We start from the raw sequence: 1,137 nt of genomic DNA on the forward strand, positions 1-1,137 counted from the left end.
AGACGTAATAGAATTTGAATCAACATTATCTGGTACCTTGTAACGCCTAGTAAACTGACGTGAAATGTAACCATGTTCATCACTGCGTTCCTCGTGTTTTCCTTCTACCACTACATAGCCATCAACAACTTTAACAGACACTTCTTCTGGCTTGAACTGCTGGACATCCAAATTCACCTTGAAATTGTTTTTGTCATTTTGGATGCAAGATAAACCACTCTGTGCAGCAGAACTTAAGCGATGTGGTCTTAGATAAGACTTCAACAAAACTGGAAAATGGCTACGACCGTGATAACGTGGTCCTAGGAGTAAATCATCATCTAGTAAACCGAGACCAAAGTTTTGATCGTACATGGTTGGCCGAGATAATTCATCCAATAAATACGGTAGAATAGACATCTAAAACAAATTGATGTTTTACTAGATACTTAAAATTTAGAAAAAAATAATAAACCAACGATCCATAAACGTAATAATGTAAAATAAATTGATTATCAAGTACAAGTCACAAATCACAGGGGTGAGCAGTCAATAAAAAATAACACAGCAAAACCTATTTAAGTGTTTCAGATTCTGTAATAAATAAGTATGATTTAATTTATTCCTTACCTTTAAATTAATAATAATACAAGATCACAGAAAAACCGCTAAACTAGATTTGATGAGTGTACTCGCACAATCGTACGTTCAGAATACAGATTATAAAAGTAACGGACAACTGTTGAATATTTACTGATGTGTATGGTGTTGAGCACGGCCGTTATATAAGAAGTAGAACATTCGGGAACGCCAGGGGTTCGAAACGTGGACATTTCTAGAATTTTCCCGAATATACAATTCCTATTGAACACAATATTGAATGTTTTTATACATTTTCGCTACATTGATATTCAATTACATCGTATTTTAATTTATTGAAAAGAAATGCCCGTTTCAAAATATTTGAATTGTGCATTAATCAACAATATATATGTAAATCTAAATAATTCTGTGCGTACCCGTAATTGTACAGGGTACGTAGGCAATTAATTATTACTTACCATCCTATTTGTTTTTGTAAAAATCTTAAGATCCTTCTACAATTTCATACTTGAATAATTTAAATCGTTTCGATTTCATACAATGAGGGCCGTATTT

The 1,137-nt window shown here is 32.8% G+C and overlaps 1 protein-coding gene across 1 annotated transcript in view; it reads right to left on the bottom strand.

Moving 5' to 3' along the window:
- The window catches only part of LOC112693711 (protein lethal(2)essential for life-like), an 852-nt gene extending 119 nt beyond the window's left edge, over nucleotides 1–733 (bottom strand). Inside the window, exons 1-2 of the mRNA XM_025568901.1 lie at nucleotides 610–733; nucleotides 5–399 (exon numbers count right to left, since the gene is read on the bottom strand). Of these exons, the coding sequence (XP_025424686.1) occupies nucleotides 5–399 (395 nt within the window). The 5' untranslated portion in view covers nucleotides 610–733. The remainder of the gene's footprint in view (nucleotides 1–4; nucleotides 400–609) is intronic.
- Between the last annotated feature and the right edge of the window lie 404 nt (nucleotides 734–1,137).

The sequence above is a fragment of the Sipha flava genome, unplaced genomic scaffold (assembly GCF_003268045.1).
Source record: "Sipha flava isolate LNK unplaced genomic scaffold, YSA_version1 89_pilon_pilon, whole genome shotgun sequence".
Taxonomy (NCBI): domain Eukaryota; kingdom Metazoa; phylum Arthropoda; class Insecta; order Hemiptera; family Aphididae; genus Sipha; species Sipha flava.